The sequence below is a fragment of the Dasypus novemcinctus genome, chromosome 4 (genome assembly GCF_030445035.2).
Source record: "Dasypus novemcinctus isolate mDasNov1 chromosome 4, mDasNov1.1.hap2, whole genome shotgun sequence".
NCBI lineage: Eukaryota > Metazoa > Chordata > Mammalia > Cingulata > Dasypodidae > Dasypus > Dasypus novemcinctus.
The window spans coordinates 105,150,672-105,169,170 of NC_080676.1; the positions used below are offsets into that span (position 1 = coordinate 105,150,672).

Here is an 18,499-nt window from a genome sequence, read left to right on the forward strand (position 1 = left end):
TGTCAAGTTTTGTAAAAGGCAAAATGGAACTCTAGCAGCCAGTAACTATTGGCAAATATTTTTGTAGTTAGAATCACCCTCCTGCTTTTTCTCCTGATGTCAATTCTCTCTTTAATAGGGCTGGAGGCCATCATCTTGCTAGCTAGTTATAGTAGTAGCTCTTTTAGAAGTGAATTTGTAATTCTTTGATATGGCTTGATTTTTGTGAATGAGCTCTGCAGGAAAACTGAGTCTTACTGTTCTCTGTGGCATGCACATTTGACAAGTCATTTCTCACTTTTGAAATCTCTAGGGAGACCAGAGAGTGATTTGAGGAGACAAGTTGAATCATAAAGGAAGATTTCTTTCACTCACTTTACCATCAAACCCTGCATTTCCTCGTCTATTTAAAAATTAACTTGTGACCCCTAGTAGTATTCTACTCTCAGTCACGCACATAGCTTCCTTTCAGGCAGCTATTGTCACTTATGTTCACCACAGAGGCAATTTGGACTCTTTAGAATGGGCAAATTAATGGAATCCCAGGAATATCAGGTTAGTTTTCATCTTCTTATTAATGGCTCAAATGGAGTAAATGGGTATTTGTGACTGTGTGACTTGGGAATGTCTATTTTATAAGTTAGCTATAAATTAACAGACAGCTTCAAGGTCAGAGTTTAATGGGGAATGTTTCTATGGTAAATTGGAGAAAAATTACTTGAGAACTGATTAGGAAATTGCTATCCTTTTATATTTCTCATTAAAGGTCTGCCAATAGCTTTGGGCTGCTTAAGCAAATGACAAAAAGCAGTGTTAATCTTCAGTGATTTCTTTAAATATTTACTCAATTTTTATATTTTATTTTGTTTTTCTAACTTTGGATGCAGCCAGCAAGGTTTTTAGAATGTGTTATAGGATGTCAGACTATTTTCAGGAAATTCTTGGGATTACATGTCGATTTGTCCTATAACGGCACTAAATCACCACGACGTAGCGCTCAGGATAGTTTGATTTAGATAATGAAAACCATGAAAAGTTATAAATATATATCTATGCTCCTACAAAGATCTGTATCTATGAAGATATACAAATAGAAATGTTCATATTAAAAATAGGGGGAAAATGAGCACAAAAAAAGAAAAGAATAAAAAATAAAAAATAGGGGAATGTTAGTATTTTTAAATTTGCAAAACGAGATCTATTCAAATAATTTATAACACACTCTAATGTTATTTATATTGTAAATTATATTTCATACCAGAGAAATGTATGAAAGATGCCAACTTAGTCAAGTTATTGAATATTTTATATCAGAGTTTTATTATCTAAGAGATTATATCCATCTTCCCTTCCATTGCTAGAACATTATAAAAATAAAATATGCTAAAACTTTCTTAAAAATAAAATTACCAAACTGATTTAACATATTATAAAATCTAACAAAATATAACTTTTTTTCGTAGATGTTATTTTAAATATTCTTACCAAAAACTAAAAAGATAAAATGGTGAAATAGATGTAAGACAGATTCTTTATATTTGTTAAGTAAAAGTGAGAAAGTATCATTTGATATTTTAGTTTGGGCATTTTTAAGTTACTTTTTACCCAATATATTTTCTAAAAGTTTTATTTATATTTATTAGAGTTACAATATACTTGCTAATTCCATAGATAAAGATATTATCAAGTACATTAAGGTATGAAAAGATTAAAATGACTTGCATAATGTCCTTACATTAAGGATGAGGCCAGTAAAACCCAGATCTTCTCATTTCTAAACAAATACCTTCATCTATTGAGCCATTTTTTAAGGTAGCTTTTCTCAAAGCAATGATTTATGTGAGCAACAATAGTGCTCTTGTTGATTTGTTTTAAAGAAGTGTGTCTTCTATCTTCCTTTTTGTTTTGTTTTATTTAACCGATGGAGATCTATTCAATCGTTTTGAATATAGTTTTGAAGTTTTCCAAGATACATTAATTGTTATGAGTTACAGTTTTTTGTTTATAATCATGATCACTTATTAATTGTTGTTAGAATAGCATTAATTCATATTAACATGATGTTAGATATGTTACTTACAATATGGAAGCATACCTATAATATATAAGGACAATATGTTTTTTTATTTTTCTCTTTTTCCATTTTTTTAAATTAGAGAAGTTGTGAGCTTACAAAACAATCATGCATAATGTGCAGAATTTCCGTACATCACTCCTTCACCATTTACATTGTTGAGGAACATTTGTTACATTATGAAAGAACATGATCAGACTATTACCACTAACAGTGGCCCATAGTATACACTTGGTATATTTTTTCCATACACTTCTTATTATTAACACTGTGTATCAGTACTGTACATTTGTTATAGTTCAGGAGAGAATGCTGAAGTATATTTGTACTGTTAACCACAGTTCATCTTCTACCACATGGTTCATTGTGTTATACAGGCCCATATCTTGTATAATAAATTATATTTTGATTTCATAAAGGATTAAGAGAAACTAACAAATTAATTTATAAAACTAAAAACTATAGTTTCAACTTCTAAATAGGTTATAAGATATATTTACAAAATTTGAGGTTTCTCTTAATGTGAAATACACATGGAGTGAAATTTAATTACCTGGTCTCTGAAAATATTCTGAGCTTTCTCTGATTTTCAAAACTAATTTTTAGAAGTATAATGATAGTCCATTTGGGTTAATTGTGGTGGGAAAATCATAATCTGCTTTTTCTTGAATCAAACAATATTCTCAATAGCATGTTTGCTAATGCATTTTTTGTGGGTAGTTGCTGTTAATTATCCATTTTTCACTTCAAAGTCTTCTGGAGGAATACAGATATAAATCAATTTAAATATTTATTGGGTGAATTAATTCAGGAAAGTATCTGGGTTAGGACAAATGTATATAAAAACAGTAACATCTTCATTATAGATTTTTCTCTTGGACTAAATACAATTCATCCTACCTTGTTATATTAACACATTTTGAAATTATATACCCAGAGCAAGTGATGCTGTAGGGAATGTGTAACACTAGCATTTTAATTAATTATAAGATGATAATTCTGCATGAAGGTAGAAGTAAACATTTGATGACCTCCAAATGTATTAATAATAACATTTTAATGTGGGAACTGGCTGACTGGGTAATTAAAAACATGCAGTTAAAGCAAAGTCATACCCTAATTTATAAAGACAATGAAAACAAAAGAGCAGAGTGAAACATAATTACTACCCAATTATAATGAAATACATTTTTACTATATGTTACAAGGTAAATAAAGGGCAAACCTTGCCTCCTTTGCTTGTTGGTTAAAATCCTTTAGATCAAGTGATAGAATAAGTCCCAGTCATAAACAACAAACAACATAATTTTATCTCCATGAGCTTTTTGATAGTCCACAGTCACAGGGAATGGTCATAGGATGAAAGACAATGTTGGATGATGATGAAGAATCACCATATAAGAGCGAGACAAAAACCTGGCTTAGGTACTCAGGAAAAATTAATTACAGAGCATAGGTATATTTTATTCTTTTCTACCTGGATTGATACTCCATTTCTCATCAGTTGAAAGTGGGCAAAATCTTTAAATGTAGTCCAATTTGGAACTGAGTATGAAGGGTGGTGTGGATGAAGGCACAATGGTTCTTGAGAGGGGAAAAGGCCTGAATGGGTAGTATCAATCATGAAGAGAACAACTGGTCTAAGCAGGAGCACTCATCTAAAAGTACAAGGACAGATGGGAGTTGTATTTTGTCTGGTGAACTTCATTGGTATGGGTGAAATAAGGCCGGCAGCCAGAAGAATAGAACATGGCCTAATTATATCCATAAACAGGGACTTTTGAATACTAGCTTTAAAAAAAACTCTGTGTCATCTTATCATTCATACTTTTCTTCTTTCTTTGTTGCTGATAACAATTAACTTCCCAACCCACCAACAGACGTGAAAAGTCACAGCCCCTTTTAGAGTGACACAGACCGTTTCCTTCTTCTGGCAAAATCCTCTGCATGAATGAAGTTGGAGAAAGCTTTACTAAGGTGACTATCTGATGTCTCATTGCTACTCCCAAAGTCATAGTTCTTCAGGAAAGGACACAAACAGTGCACAACGGCCCGGCGAATGTAGCCGTCAAAGATATAGTAAATGAAAGGGTTGACACAGCTGTTGGCAAATGCCAAGGGCCCACTCACCTCCATACCCCGTTGGAGAATGGCTGGGGAAAAGTTCAGTTCTTGCTGCAACCCAGAGACAATAGCCAGGAGTTTGAAAATATTAAAGGGCAGCCAGGAGAGAACAAAGGCTGCCACAACAATAAAGATGATCTTTAAGGATTTCCTCAGTTTTTTGTTGTGCTTTCCCGACTGCTGGTAATGGGCACATAGCTTCCTTATGATACAACAGTAGCAAGTCACAATGCCCAGCAAGGGTGCAAAAAAGGTGAAAATTAAGGCCACCAAGGCCCATATCAGTTTAATTGAAGTGGCTCTCTTCTCCGCACAGTATGGCTTACCATCAATCAGGGTAAGCTCTCTGGACAGAAGAGTAGGCAACCCCAGGAGGCAGGAAACAAACCAGACACTGGTGCAGACTCCATACGCACAGTCTCTCCTTCTGAATTTCCTGGATACTGTTGGGCACACGATGGCCAGGTAGCGGTCAGCACTCATGCAGGTGAGTAAGAAGACGCTGCAGTGCATGTTCACAGAGATCATGTAGGAGCTGCCCTTGCACAGGAAAGAGCCCATCCTCCACTGTCCTAAAGATGCTTCTTTATCTACCCAGAGAGGCAGTGTGACAAGGAAAATGAAGTCAGAAGCAGCCAGATTGATGATAAAGATGTCAATCAGTCTTCGGCTGCCCCTTTTGAAGCACAATGCCCCCATGAGGATGAGGTTCCCCAGCACTCCAGTCAGAAACACAGCCGTGTAAAAGATGGGAAGGAAGACAGATGCATAAGGAACATGGGAGCGGGTCTCCTCAATATCAGGGTTTTGGCTTGTAGCATCAAAATAATCCAAATACACTGAGGTTGCTTCTGGATCCATCACTATAGACTGGTAAATAGCCTTACCAAAGAGAATTTGAATGTTAGAAATCTCAAGACAGCTTCTTTTATATAACACCTGCCTCAAACACATATATTAAAAATTGCAGTTTCTGCCAATCCTCAGAGAGGGCCCACAAGGAACACTACTCTGATTGGTGTTAGTTGGTTGTGGTTGTGGTTTTCTTTATTTGCATTTACCCATGAAACTGAGGTGCTTTTTGACTTTTTTCTTCAAAATATTCAATTTGCTTCTTTAAGTCCAGGAATTCAGAAACAAATTGACTTCTTTTTTCTCTCTTACCTACTTTAAAGACCTCCTTTTCTTTTCTGATACCTAAAATTCCTTTGATATAACCTTCTGTTTCGCATAAAGTGTAAGGTCTAAACTTTTAGAATTGGAAGGTGATGATGACGATACTCTTTTTATTTACATTATTGGTAAAAATATAAAGAAAGCTATTTTTGTTGCATAAAGAATGCATTGAAATCTTCCCAAAACATGCCAGTCCATATCTGTGGAAATATAAGAGCACGAATTAGGGCATGAAATTCTCCATTTATTTCGCTTTTTCAATTCAGACATGCTAGATCCTGTTCACTGAAGAATTAAAAAAAGTGCTTAGAAAGCTTGGACCACAGGACCACATCTTGTGTTTTTATTTTATTTTTTCAAATTTTTGACTACCCTTAGCACAGTACATTGCACATAGTAGGTGCTAATGGAAATGTTATTTTGATTTGATTCAGAAAATTGGCTTTACCTGATCTAGTATAATTCAGCAGGGATGAATTCAGTGAGTTTAACTACAGGTATTGTTGTTATTTATGTAGCTTACAATCACAGTTTTAAAAATCATAAACTCTTCTATTTTTACTTTTTGCCCTCTTATCCAGTATTGTAATTTGACCAATGAAGTTCCCATTTATCAAGTCAACATCCTTGAACAGGAGATTTCCCCCTATTAAAGTTCAAAAAACCACCCTTAGATTCTAGACCTTCTCTGATATTTCTTTTGCACACCTCAACTTTTAGCAGTGATTTTTTTAAGCTTTTGACTCATAGATTTTCTTTTAAGTGCTTCCACGTACCAGTGAGTTTCACTTTTGGAATTATTGATCTACAGTGGTCTTAACTATATTAAATGTTATTCTAATGAAGCTGCCAACCCAGGCACTATAATCATAGGAAGACTTATTTTCTTGTTGTTGTTAATTTAAAACAATTGCAAAACCTACCATATTATTCTCTCATATGCTTCCTTTTATACTAGAAAGAACATAGAGAAATATAGCAAATTTTGCAACAGACTTCTTCAGTTATTTCAATTTTTTTTTTATTGGCAGAAGAGGACATGGCCTTCTAGAACTCTCCTCTTTTTCCCTCCCTCTTATTTATCCCACTCAAGTTTCAAGTTGATGTTACCATTGCACAGAAGAATTTCTATCTGTAGATAAAAATATAATTGTTAAGCATTCAAAGTACTTTTTGCTGCGTTTTTATTTCTTCTGTAATTAATACATTGTAAAAAATGATCCTGCCTTCTATGTTCCTTCCTTCTTTCCTCTTTCTGATATTTCAATGTTAACTCAGTTTCAGGCATGTGAGTCCAGGTCGGGAAGGATGAGTGTTCTCCTGATCTGCGGCAACTCTACAAGTAGGCAGAACCTTGCCCTGCACCCTGGTTGCACTGTGCTATTCAGCTTCTTGAGGGGCACATCCTTCATAAATATCGGCTGCAGACGAAAGGAACTAGTTAAGAGCTTTGACATTTCTGGCCCAGAAATCTATCCTGCTGGGTAAGCCTTAAATATTTAATAGATCAATTCATTTGTCAAGTAGTTTTGAATTGGACAATATTTACTTGAAAAGGATTTAATAGGGTGAACTTGGAATGTTTAAACAAAATGTGTATGTGTGTGTGAGTATATATGTGTGTATATGATTGGTACTTTAATTGTAATATTAGAATTTTATACTTTGAGAAAATAAGACTGATTCTGGGCCTAAGATATTAAAAAAAAACTTTGGATATAATCCAAGATTTCAGTGTGAAAGTATTATAAAATGGAAAACAGCTCATGCTCACACTCCAGAAGAAAACATTTGTAGGCCTCAAATTTTCTTTCAGCCTTCAAGTTGAGAGTCTGATGATATGTCTCAAATAAGTCTGACTTCCTCAGCAAACTATTGAAACATCTGTGGACAATATGGTTTGCTTTATCATATAAGGTTACTTTAGAATATGGCATTTAGTGATATAATGCTGCGATAATAGAATATTCACCAGGAATCAGTATATCTTGGGAGGCAATTTAGACAAAAACAGTTAAATATTTAAGAAAAAAAAAAAAAAGAAATAGCATAGTACTGGGCTTTTAATAACTCAAAAGTTATAATGCTATCAGAAGACCAAACTTACAATAAAACCGGACTAGATAAAATAGGGGAGGCCATAGTACTAAAATAAGCTCAATACAACGGTCATTTTTAGAACTTTGAACACTCTTTGAAGTCAATAGGAGGCTACTAACAAATAATCAACATAGACCACATAGACCAAAACGCAAAAGCAATACTGGATACCATGAGCATATCAAAAGGCAGTAGAAACCAGGTAATGACAAAAAATAAATAAAATGTAAATTACTCAAACCAAATTACAGGCCAATTGCCAACTTCTTCAGTAATGCTTTTCCCAGGAAAATCCTCAGCCCCACCCCAGCCGAATCAATTACTTCCACTTTGATATTCCCTAAGAACTTTTAAATTATGGTATAAATTACACATCATTTCACATGGTTAGTTGTTTTGGAGTCTGTCACCCAGAGCTGATCATGAACAACTTGAATGTAGAGGCCAAAGGTTCTCTCTCCAGCAGCCTCTAGCAAATAGCAGTTTTTGGACTCTCAAAGCCATTACTTCCCAAACCATTGATGCTAGATCACATTACCCATATTAAAATGAGCTGAGGTACCTATTAAAATGGAGATTCCTGAATTTAGCCTAAGACCTATTGGATTAGGGTTGAAGTCTAGGATTTTACATTTTAATAACCATACAAAGTGATTCTTACACTAAAGTTTAGAACCACCATTCTAATCTATACAATTAATCAACATTATAATTTTTAAAACATCTTTTTAAAAAAAGGTTAAAAAGTACCTCTTAATTTGGAGCACTTCTAGCCTTGATTTTACAAAATGTGTGTGTTAATTTAGACTTCCAGGACCTCCCTTTTCTGTATCCCAATTCCTGGGATGGCTTCAGAACTGGATCAGGTGCTGAGGGTAAGGAGAGAGATTTTGTCCATGGAGACAGGTGAATCCTTTATCATTATAAGAGTATAGTTGTGGCTTGCAGCCTCTTTACTTTGTAGGCTAGGTGAGGGCTTTGGTTGGTTAGAATCAACCCAATTAGGTTGAAACCTTGCATATTACTCTTCTGGTTCTTCACTATCAACCCACTCTGGCCCCATGTCAGATAGGGATTCATCAGATTACGTAGCACAGCAGAAAGGAATAACTGTGCCTAAAGCCTCTGTTCAAATATGCCTTGCTGATATGGCCCAGAGTAAATAGCAAAAAGCATGAAGCCAATGAATTGTTTCTTGTTAATGTTATCAGTCAGATACAGTGTGAGCATATATTCATTTTTTACAATGATACTATACTCTCTCGTTCTTTTCTCACTTGAGTATCATAAAGTATATAATCATTTAAATAATTCTGTGTAAGAAATCTAGCTTATACTCTAAGAGTTTAATGTTTTGTTTTGTTTTTTATTTCACAGTTTCTTGGAGAGTTCATTGTAGTATAATATATTATCCTATCATGCCAAGTCAAGTGGACATGTATTTGCTATTGTCAGGTTTTACTTTTCCTCTCTGTTGTAGAATTTGAGAGAGGTTCAATTATTTGCGTATAGAGAGGCCAGGACTCAGGAATGATTTTGAGAAGAAAAAATGGTTTATTGATGGCTGGCTGGACTCGGGAGCTTCCTGTTGCAAACCCAAGCCCCAAACAAGATTTTTGAGTTTCTTTTATACAGAGAGGAAAGGTTAAATGGTCCTTTTGTTTCAGTTCTCAATAGGTTTGAATTAGCATATATATCTTCCACATCTTAGGTAAGCTTTTAGCATGGACTTCAGACATTCTAGATAAGACTTTAGCACAGTTGGCTTGCATTTCCCCTGAATATTTAAAGTTTATAGACCTTGCATTGTTAAACTGTTTCCTGGGACTGGAGTCATTGCCCTGGTCACCAAGGGCAGGACTGCAGCCTCTTACCATCTCACACCCACAAGTCACAGACAGCTTAGGCTATCTCTGAAGAGACAAAGAGCCTCCCACCCATAGCCCACATCATTTCCCCCCTTTGCCAAAGTTTAACTTGCTAAGCTTTGGCATAATTATTGTTGGAGCTATGAGGTGAATGGCTGTTTGTTGTTTTGATTGATTATTTATCAGTCTTTACTGTAGCATCCAGGACTTTGTTTTGAGAAGTTTAGAACTTTTTATTCTGGACAGCAGAATCCTGGGGTGGGGGTCCCCTTGCAGTCATCCTGGGGCCACCTGTACTCACGTGGATTTCCAGTCAGGTTCCAGATCCATCTATTAATTTTGTTTTACCCTTAAAGAGTTTACACCTTTAATCTAAAAGAGGTGCTGAAGGGAGATGATCTCTTTTCTGTAACTGCTTTCTGCTGACCATGGGCTGTAGTCATTGCCTAACAAGGTGTAAAACTCTTATTTTATTTTAACTGGAGGAAGATGGATCTGGCATTCTGTACGAAGTTGGATGAAGTTTTTATATAGTTAATAAGATGTTCACTTTGAAAGAAACAAACTTAATTAAAAATTTGGGATACCCGTTTTTAAAAGAGGACATTGGATTACAGAGGTAGACAAGGTTAGGTGCTTATAAAGATGGCACTCCTTTTTAAAAGCTGGTGGGAACAGTATATATATATATATATATATATATACTTTTTTAAAGTTATTTATTTTTGGAGAGAAATTGCAATCAATACTTAGCTTTGTTTGAAAACACATTTCAAGCTGTTTAATGATTGGCACTCATGTGCTCTGTCAGATGCTCCTGGTGAACTGGCACCCTTTGGGCAATTGGTTTCATTCAGAATTAGTACACCAAGTTGGAAATTTTCTTAGTTTTTAGCTGTGGGAATGATCAGAACTACAGAATAAAGGTTTTTTACATTTTGGTTTTAATTGTACAATTTCTAGTAATTTTGACTTGTTCAATAGGTGACTCATTACTAGCAAACAAACCTCATTTTTGCTACACAGTAGAGTACAGTAGAATATAGTAAGTTGACTGAGCCTGGCTGAGATTGCCACCTTATTTTATAGACATGTTTATTAACTGTTTAGAAAATGAATTTACCAGGAATTTAACATGTTTAATATACTTTTGCACTTGATCCAAAATAGAGAAGATAACGTTATAATTATAAGGCATATATTTAGTACAGGATAAAAGTACAGCACTTAATATTAACTAATGTATTACTTAATGCATAAGGATTCAGAGTTGCAATTAATAGTTTTGAGTATCAGGTTTGTAATACTTTACATATTATCTCTCCATGGGAGCAGGCCATAATGCCAATTGTGTTTAAGTTTTACTTACAGTATCCTGGTATCATGGCTCCATTTAGCATGTTTTTCACACAGTGAGCAAGTTGCAGCATTGTTGATTCTAGAGAGTTTCCAGTATTCTACCAGCCTGGTGCATAGTGCTCTCTGGCATTATGGAACAGTGCCAGTCTGGAGGCAATATCCATTGTACACTTGGCTGTACTGAGTCATCATTAGCTGCTGCAGGAGCTCGAAACTGCAGCGTAGTTTCCATTGACTTCAGGAGCAGAACCAGAGGCTGATATAGCAAATATTTCTAATTGAGGGGTCAGTAACCAGCCCAGCCAATAACTCACATGGAGAGGCAACTTGAAATGTATTCAAGGCCTGGTTTGAATGCACAAAAGAGTTTGACAATATTAAAGTTTATTCCTTGTTTTTATATATATTTTAAACAATTTAATGCAATACATCATATATCAAATGACTGTTTACTCACACAATTTTACTATGAAGATAATAGTAGGTATTTTACTTTAGTAATAGAGGGAACAATTATTTTTCATTGTTAAAATGAAAACAGAAGATTTCCAATAGAATCAAGATAACTTTTTATTACCATTTATTTAAATATGCACCTTGCAGTGGCCTTCAGACAGGTTTTATTATCATGAAGTTATTTTTTTGCAACCAATACCAATCTAAATTTTTAGTTAACAATGACTTCTAGAATTAGAACTATTTAAACATTTTCAGTTTGGAAGATGTTTTACAAACTCTTTGTAATTGACTATAACCACATTGACTAGCCATTTCATGTTTAAATAAACTTATTAAATTACAATTACCAACCAAAGAAATTTATTTTATTTATTTAAGTAAGCATATCTACAATCTTTTTTCTTTAGCCTAATTTCAGCAATGTGAACTTACAATTTCCATTACTCTAAAGATTTTGTACATATAATGTTAATTTAGTTTATAAGTTAACTATGGGAGATTACACTCAAGTTAAATAAAATTGAAACCATTATAGTTTATGCAAGGAATGTTCTCTTTTTTCCTTACAGGAAGCTAAAACTTTTTCTTTGTTTAAGTTATGAAAATGAATAATTTTTAAAAAGCACATTGATTACCAGTTTTCAAAACACATTACACAATTACTTAATTCGTTTAATCATAATCCTGGAAAGATCTCTCCACAGTTTTTAGGGACTTTATTTACTGAAATTTGTCAACAGAGCCACTAATTACCTTTATTTTTGTTGGAAAGAAATCTTCTGGAAGAAAATAAGGCTCACCTGATTGTGGAGAAGAAAAGAATTTATTCTCAGTCTTGCAAGAAGAATATGGCTGGCACTCCGAACAAAGAAAAATGACACAATTTATACCCCTAAGCCTAGCATGCAAGCTCTTTCTCTGTTTTTTCATAGATTGGATACTTTAGAATTTACAGCCTATCCGAGAAGATCTAAGTTTCGTGTGCAAAAGTTTGCGATTTAACTTGCTTCCTCTATTACATTACAACAAGGGATGGAATTTAGTGCTGAATTGGTATTGACTTAGCTCTTTCTTGGGCATCTTTTATTGCCTATAGGACTGGCTTAAGCTGGTTTCCTTTGTTGCTGTTTAAACCGGGAGTGGGAGACTGAGGCAGTAGGCTGCCAGGTTACATTAATCAATATTTTCTTTCTTTATGTAACAACTAAACTAATCTTTGTTTTTTACATTTTATGGCTGACAAAAGGTTTAAACTAGGAAATTACAGGGCAAAGTGATTTTTAATTCCTTAGCCTAGTAGATAGGTTTAATCTGCCACACCTAGTCTTGCCTTCAAGGCTCTTGCAAAGAGGAGACCCTTTCCCAATAGTTTCTATAATCAGATTTTTATATGACTTTTTCATCCTGCTTAGTTTAATTTGGGCTCCAAGAATATTTATTCACATATATAACTGCATATTTAATTTTAACAATTTGAATAGGGCTCTTTTAGGAATTTTCACTTGTTAATTTGATATTATCATCCTTATGTATGAAGACATACACTGAGCAAATGGGCAGACACAAAGAGACACAAAAACACAACTTATTGATGTTACTTATAATTTGTATTATTTTATATACTGTTTAGCTTAGTTTGGGGTCCAGAAATATATATTACTTCTATAACTGCATATTTAACCTCAACAATTTGAGCAAATAGGCAGACATGAATAGTTTGACTCAAAAATATAACTTTAGTTACTTAAAACTTCCATTTTTTACAAAATAAGTGTAACTACAAAACATTTCAAAGACTCCTGAAACTTTTCTTAATTTACACTATGACTGTGCAGTTTTACACAAGAATTTTGTTTCTTAACTAATGGCTTGTAACCAAAATGTTCCCAATGTTTTAACACAATTCTCTTTTGTTTCAGAACTTTATATTTTACTTTGAATTTAGCAGAATTCTGATAAGCAACAAGATTAATTCTATGTATATTTACTGAGGCTATTGGAAGCCTCAGGGAGACAGACTGGTTTCTCTCATGAATTGCCACTCTTAGGAACACTGACAGTTAAGGCAGGAGACTCCCTTTATTCCCCTCAGTCCTTGGAGATAATAAAACTCCAGTGGTCATTTAAACCCAAGGGCTAAGAATTCCACTCGGCAGTAATTTAGTTGGATTCATGAGAGAAAGCAGGGTTACTAATACCAGTAGGACTGGAGCTGTTATGAAATAACCATGGACAAAGGCAAGGGGTGAGGCTAGGCTTGAAGTAACCATAAACGAAGGTAAGGTTAGTTTAGAATTTACACTTACAATAATAGTTTCAGGCTAAATTCACCCAGTTATAATTTCAGTTATTATCTTTCTGCTGTTTTATAAAATAAATGCATTTATAAATGATTTTAACTCTTAGTTACAGTTTTTATTAATTTTTTAAAACTTAATTTTATAACACCTTTAAACACCTTTCATTCGACTTATAACATATTAAATGAACTTAACTATTACTTTAATTTTTCTTTTAAGGTAAAAGAATAAATCTCTTGCAGTTAGTTTGAAATAAAAAGTTACTTTTCAGGATTTGATTTCTAGAACAAAATGTTCTTTTAAAAGAGATAAGATTCTTTCTTCTTTAAACACTGAGGAAATGATGAGGTTAAAACACAAGGAGCTATTTTGATAAAACAGATTTTATTTGTATATTGATTATTCAGGAAACTTTTACTAAAAGAGACTAATGACTTGAGAGACTTTGAGAAAGAACAAAATTTTAACTTTGCATCAGTATACTACTTGATACTAAACCCTTTAAAACTTTATATAGACTTATTAAATCTTACTCAATTTTAATTATAAAAATTTTCCTTTCACAAACCTTCTACACTTTCAGTATTCATTTAGGTTTTGTCCCACACTCCACTCTTTCCAATAATCAATCATTTTATCTTAGGACAAAATTATCTCCTCTTTCCTTAACAATAAAAACACATTCCATATATCCCACATACTAAGTTACCAGGCAAACTTCTTACAACATATAATTGCCATTAACACTAAACAAGCTTGTTAAGATAATGAACTTTTCTTCACTTTAAATACTTAGTAGCATGTAATACCAGAAACAGTTTTTTTTTAGAAACAAGTTGACAGGGGAGGCTGGCCACCAACAAGTTTTCCTGTTATAAAATTACCTTTTATTAGTAGTATTATCAATTCAGGTTTTGTTTAATAAAGACTTTTTGGAATTAGCCATTTAAATACCTTAATTTAAACAATACTTCATTAAACTTTTTATAATTATTTATACTTTTAAGACAAATTTTACCTTCACAGAACACATTCCCTTACTTAAAGTTACCACAATACCTTCTAAGAATCTGGGCAGAATGTAAATGTATTTTGGCTTTGACACCCTAGGGAGGGAATTTTATTGCATTTATTTTGATTCTGCTTTTCATCCCCTTCACTCCCCCCCCCCCCCCCATCCAGGCAGTCGGGTGCACAACAATCAAATAGGAATGTGGCTTATGAATAGAAGGTGTGGATTCACTGGCAAGGAGCAAGCCGCTCCCCCCTTTCCAGCTTTCTGCTAAAATGGGCAGACAGAATTTACTTAAATTCGGCACCCCTCCTGGGGACCCAGCCACCCTGACTGGGGCAGCCCCAACAAACCTGGGTGCGTGGCACAGACACGATGGCCTCCAAGCCCCGGCAAAGGGGTGGGCCAGAGACAAGGCAGCAGAGCATGCACAACATCCAGACTCTGCAAACATCCAGACTCTGCAGTTTTGCTCCATAATCAATTCACCCCCTTGCCAATGGCAAAGGAAGGTTCCAGCTCAACTAAATTCTACTTTACATAACCACACAACTCCAACACTAGCATTGCACTGACACAGACAGAAGCACAAAGGTCACTAATCTGACCACAAGTTCTATATATTTTTTTTTCCAGCATGGCTGCCCCCGCAGCCATCACAAACTTTAGAGAGAACACTTAACATTAACATCTGGTATAAAGCGAATTTATTCACAATTCAGCACCATAACAAAAGATTCCAGCTGACCTTTTTCACTGTTTAACTTTACACCCAGACCAAGCTTCACTAGAAAAGCTGATCCATTTTACTGTAATCAAGTTTTTTAAAAAAAAAATACAGACCAATTTCCAGGACATTAGGACTTGAACCTATAAACATTCCTTCCTATTATAATCAAGCCTCCACTCCTTCAGTGGATATAAGACCAGTACCAGATTCTAACATGCAGTTAGACAAACCCAAAACACCAGGCTTTTTCCCTGGTTTTCCTCCTTTTTCCAGACATAGAGAGAATGTCTTCCCCCCAATTTTCTGGGGCTACTAAGGTTCTCTCAGGAGGTGATCGGCCTCCCCCTCCTAGCAGTTAAAGCTAGGGCTTTCCAGACTGTGCTCACCCAGGAAGTCTTACCTTCTTCCATGTTCAGAGTCCTTTTTCATTCCCAGAATCCTTCTCTTCAGACCTTCCATTGCCCTCGATTTTTGTCGGGAAGATTCTGGTGGAGCCCACATCTTTTCTGGATTAAATTTAATCCAGGGGCACCCAGATTTGGGGTTCACCTGAGTCCTCCCGACTTCCTCGGGGATTTGGAAGAGGCACCAAAATGCTACTGTCTCTGGCCTTTGTTTGCAACCCCGGAAAGCCCCCAGAAATGTTGTAGAATTTGAGAGAGGTTCAATTATTTGCGTATAGAGAGGCCAGGACTTAGGAATGATTTTGAGAAGGAAAAATGGTTTATTGATTGCCAGCTGGACTCGGGAGCTTCCTGTTGCAAACCCAAGCCCCGAACAAGATTTTCGAGTTTCTTTTATACAGAGAGGAAAGGTTAAATGGTTCTTTTGTTTCAGTTCTCAATAGACTTGAAGTAGCATATATATATTCCACATCTTAGGTAAGCTTTTAGCATGGACTTCAGACATTCTAGATAAGACTTTAGCACATTTGGCTTGCATTTCCCCTGAATATTTAAAGTTTATAGACCTTGCATTGTTAAACTGTTTCCTAGGACTGGAGTCATTGCCCTGGTCACCAAGGGCAGGACTGCAGCCTCTTACCATCTCACACCCACAAGTCACAGACAGCTTAGGCTATCTCTGAAGAGACAAATAGCCTCCCTCCCATAGCCCACATCATCTCCACCTCATTTATTGGATTATCTCCCTTGTCATCCCATATTTACATAGACAACTATAGTGTTTTTATTCTAGGCATGTAATACTTTAGGCTTTCTCATAATAATACATTTACTCTACATTTCCTAGTAATAATAGATTTTTTTCTAAATTTAAGCTATGCAATTTAAAATAAATTGGTTGATTTTGCTATCCCTGACACCCAGCACGATGTCTGGCATGTAATAGGTGGCAATATTTGTAGAACTGGACTGAATCATGCTTGCCTTTTGAGTCATTTCCAATTAACAGGGACATTTCACAAACTTCTTGGCTAGCTTCTTTTTTTCTTTCAGTCCTGAATTCTTCATCATATCATAAATTAATATGGATGTTTCTAAGTTAGCCCAACATTTTTTTTTTTTTTGGTTAACTCCCACTAATGCTTCCATTTAACAGGACTTGATGAATCAAAAACAATTTGTAAACCAATTAATGTAAAAATACCTCTTTCATACCTGTACAGTAAAAATGGTGGATTGACATGCAAAGCAAGAGAGGACTCCTTCAATGGAGACCCATTTATTTAATTTATAAATAAGAAAATTAATTATATTAGTTCCTTATCTACAATAAAGAATATCTTTTAAAAAAGATTTTGTTTGTAGGACCAAAAATTCGTACCTACAGTTTTATACTAGCAAATGGCAATTAGAAGAAATTAAAAAACAAAAACAAAAACTTCCTTCTCTAATTTCTACCCTCTCCATGATTACTGCTCATTATTGAAATAGTACAGGCTATGTTGCCAAATCTTCTGTAATCAGAATGCATATAGCCTTCCTGTTTTTCCTTTGTCTATCTGCATTTCTGTTCTTTCCATCTTGAACCTTGCATAGGCCAACGGTGTAGGATACTTGGATTCCCCAAAGAAACTCTAATCCTGTGGATCTATGACAAACATAATTTGGAAGTGCAATATCTTTCTTCTAGTAGAGTAAGAATCATCAAGTTTTAGAGTTTCAAGTAATATTAGTGATTATCTAATGAAACCATTTTACAAATGAGTTGACTGATGAAAGGACTCACTTTGGTGATTTTAAAATAAAGGACATTGAAAATGTAAAGTTTTCATCTATGTGTGATGCATTTACTATCCTGCAGAAGCATACTCATCTGATTAACTATAGTCTTTTACCTTATGTGGCATTTTTCGAGTTTCTAAAATGAAAGAGCCATTTTAGATGCACTTTTCAGTTTGCTTTGTCTTTGAATTTTACCATTGTCTTATATTGAGTGGGTACAAGGAAATCCAAAGACTGATATATTTTGAAGGTAGCTGTTAATTAGACATAAAACTTCTGTATATTTCTATTTTCCTCCTTTCTGTCTTCAAAATTTCTAAACAACCAGGACAAAGCTATTTGAGAAAAACATTATATAGATACATCTTATTAAATATGTTATGCAGTTCCTAAAAATGTGCAATTAGAAAATAAAATTATATTTAAGTGTATTAGGGGTGTGATATTGAAGGAACTCTCATATGAAGAATTATTAGGAGTATAATATAAAACCTTAAAATACCTGAGTACCTAAGTTTTCAGTTATTCATTTAAAAGGTAGTATAATTATAACACCTTTTCGAAATCAGAACATCTTTAAAAAATTAGGTCAGACGTCTAGTTCAATTTTGATTTTAAACCTAAATTTCAGAATCTGAATATGATTGCTCAAAATCAATCATCTTTAGCATTTGTGAAAATGTTGGGCCAGTTACTATTTCCCAAACAGCAGAGTAAGAAAAGGAAGTAGAAATTTAGCTCCTTTAATTTATTAAGAATTTATTTTAATTACTCCCACAATGAGCAAGTGTAGACAGAAATTAGAAAACACCACAGAGGCAAAGGTAAATCAGAAATATGGTTGTGTGCTTGGTGGAACTAGGTATGATAGGGCAGTTCAGGTACTCTCTGCTGAGTGGATCAGGATGGTCACAATTTCAAACATGCAGAATAATTTTGGCCTATACTAAATTAGGGAATGAAATGTGTCCTGAGTGTTTTCTAGGACTTGATGGGTAAAGACATCCTCCTCCTTTGCAAATGTCCAAACATCCATCCCGAGTCATGATGACTTGTGTATGACATAGCCCAGATCTCTGTGTTTCCATGTAGGGTTAAGCAAATATGTCTGAAATTCTGGTCCTGGGAAGTC

The 18,499-nt window shown here is 34.6% G+C and overlaps 1 protein-coding gene and 1 long non-coding RNA gene across 4 annotated transcripts; one reads left to right on the top strand and one right to left on the bottom strand.

The window, feature by feature from the left end:
* Positions 1-222: 222 nt before the first annotated feature.
* Positions 223-13,538, top strand: LOC105746836 (uncharacterized). 2 transcript variants are annotated; one of them, XR_009185590.2, is made up of 5 exons: positions 223-534; positions 3,934-4,030; positions 4,494-4,664; positions 6,632-6,837; positions 11,912-13,538. It is a non-coding gene; the product is annotated as an uncharacterized lncRNA (long non-coding RNA). The 2 variants fall into 2 exon arrangements; XR_009185589.2 differs by lacking the exon at positions 4,494-4,664.
* GPR15 (G protein-coupled receptor 15) lies at positions 1,653-12,114 on the bottom strand. Of its 2 annotated transcripts, none has more exons than XM_012528065.2 (2): positions 11,940-12,114; positions 1,653-5,059 (listed from the first exon to the last, which is right to left on the bottom strand). In XM_012528065.2, the coding sequence occupies exon 2, from the start codon at positions 5,036-5,038 to the stop codon at positions 3,956-3,958; it is 1,083 nt and encodes a 360-aa protein (XP_012383519.2). In that variant the 5' UTR covers positions 5,039-5,059; positions 11,940-12,114; the 3' UTR covers positions 1,653-3,955. The 2 variants fall into 2 exon arrangements, with proteins under 2 accessions (XP_012383519.2, XP_004466001.2); XM_004465944.3 differs by having other exon boundaries at positions 1,653-5,553.
* Positions 13,539-18,499: the final 4,961 nt, after the last annotated feature.

Bases quoted from the DNA above. Each gene is read 5' to 3' on its own strand.
- GPR15 (XM_004465944.3), bottom strand. From the start codon at position 5,131: ATGTGTTTGAGGCAGGTGTTATATAAAAGAAGCTGTCTTGAGATTTCT.